General features: G+C 41.5%; 1 protein-coding gene across 1 annotated transcript; it reads left to right on the top strand.

Moving 5' to 3' along the window:
• Positions 1-577: 577 nt before the first annotated feature.
• LOC109157463 (ethylene-responsive transcription factor ESR2-like) lies at positions 578-1,522 on the top strand. The gene has a single exon (XM_019305366.1). The coding sequence runs from the start codon at positions 578-580 to the stop codon at positions 1,520-1,522; it is 945 nt and encodes a 314-aa protein (XP_019160911.1).
• Positions 1,523-1,752: the final 230 nt, after the last annotated feature.

The raw sequence follows: 1,752 nt of genomic DNA, 5'->3' as shown, positions 1-1,752 counted from the left end.
AATGAAAATGTAATACTAATAAGGAATAAAATGTTTATTATTTATATATGAAAATGTAACACTTTTGAAAAAATAAAAAATTAATACTTTTACATTTTAATGTAAAAGTATTACATTTTCCTCATAAGTATTATATTTTATTTTATAAGTAACAAAACTTGTTAACATTACTTAGAAGGGAATATGTAATATTTTTGATGAAAAATGTAATACTTTACATCAAAATTTAAAATGTAAAAATATTACATTCTTATTTAAGTAACTTAATCAAGACTTTATTCTTGATTAGTATAATATTTTTTAATATAAGTATTATATTTTCATTGATTCGATCCAATATATCTTACACATAAAAATCAATGAGAGCGTGACCTAAAATTGAAAGGGCAGTTTGTATTCTTTCTCAAGTGTCATCTCCGGGGTATAAAAACCCTATATACTACTCTCATCTCAACTGGATTTAAGGTTCAAATTCTTCTTCTACATACCTCCTCTCTACCCGCCGGCCTTCTCTCTTCATTTGTCTACTTAAACCTATCCTTAAAACTACCTACTACTTACCTTATTTTCTTCAAAAATGGAGGATGCTATCAAGAGGCTAAACGGTTTCACGGACAACTCATCGTCTGACCTCATCCCTCCACTTCCCAAGAGATGCGGCGGCGCTGGGAGCAGCCCCACCAATCGGAGGGCGGCGGCGAGGGACGCTGGTTCTGGCGGCGGAATTATAAAGTACCGAGGCGTGCGGCGGCGCCCGTGGGGCCGGTATGCGGCGGAGATCAGAGACCCTCAGTCGAAAGAACGGAGGTGGCTTGGGACGTATGACACGGCAGAGGAAGCTGCGTGCGCTTACGACGCCGCCGCTAGGGCCATGCGTGGGGTTAAAGCCAGAACCAACTTTGTTTATCCGGTTTCGCCGCCGTATCCCTCCGCCGTCGTCAACGGCGTCAGTATCCCTATTTCCGCCTCCCGAGCCAACTTTCCCGCCTTCTTTCCGCCCGTGTTTTCAAGCTTTTCGTCGTCGCACTCTAACCAAACCCCCAATCCTATGTCTCTGTGCGATCATCAAATAGCGTTAATGTTAAACAACGACAATGGTTCCTCTTTCTTGAATGAAATCAGTCAAATCACCGCTCTACAAGCTCGCACTGGTTCCATCTTTAACCCCCCAACTACCCTTTCGTCGTCTTCTCCAACTTCTGCAGATAATAATGGTTGTCCAAACAGCAGCTCCGGCATGGAGTTCTTTGAGTCTCAGCCGCCCAATTCCGGGCTACTTGGAGACGTGTTAAATGGGTTTTTTCCCAAGCCCCAAGCCTCGAAATCAGAGCCGTCCACTTCCGACGCAAAAAAGAAGAGCGTTGACGATCAGAAGGGCCAGTTTGGGATTTGCATTCACGATCACTGCCCCCCCGCCGGAGAGTTTGGGAACTTCAACATTAATAATGGGTTTTCCGGCGGGCTTCCGTTGGAGGACGTATTTGGAGATGCCGGCGTTCAATTATCCAGGGCTTTTTGGTAATTTTACTGCTAAGCTGCGAAATGCTAGGGTGATATGAGGATGGGAAATCTAGTCGATATACTATGTGTCCTTAAATTTCATGTTGTTCAGGATGATGGGAATTTGGTCTTTGTTTTAATTTATGATATATTATGATTATGGATTAATTAGGGAAATCTTGAAATACTAAGTACATTTCCTTGGTACTTTTGAGATAAATATGAATGATTATATTATCCTTGATTGTTGTC

Source organism: Ipomoea nil, unplaced genomic scaffold (assembly GCF_001879475.1).
Source record: "Ipomoea nil cultivar Tokyo-kokei standard unplaced genomic scaffold, Asagao_1.1 scaffold2782, whole genome shotgun sequence".
Lineage (NCBI taxonomy): Eukaryota > Viridiplantae > Streptophyta > Magnoliopsida > Solanales > Convolvulaceae > Ipomoea > Ipomoea nil.
This window is presented reverse-complemented; position numbering and strand designations above follow the sequence as displayed.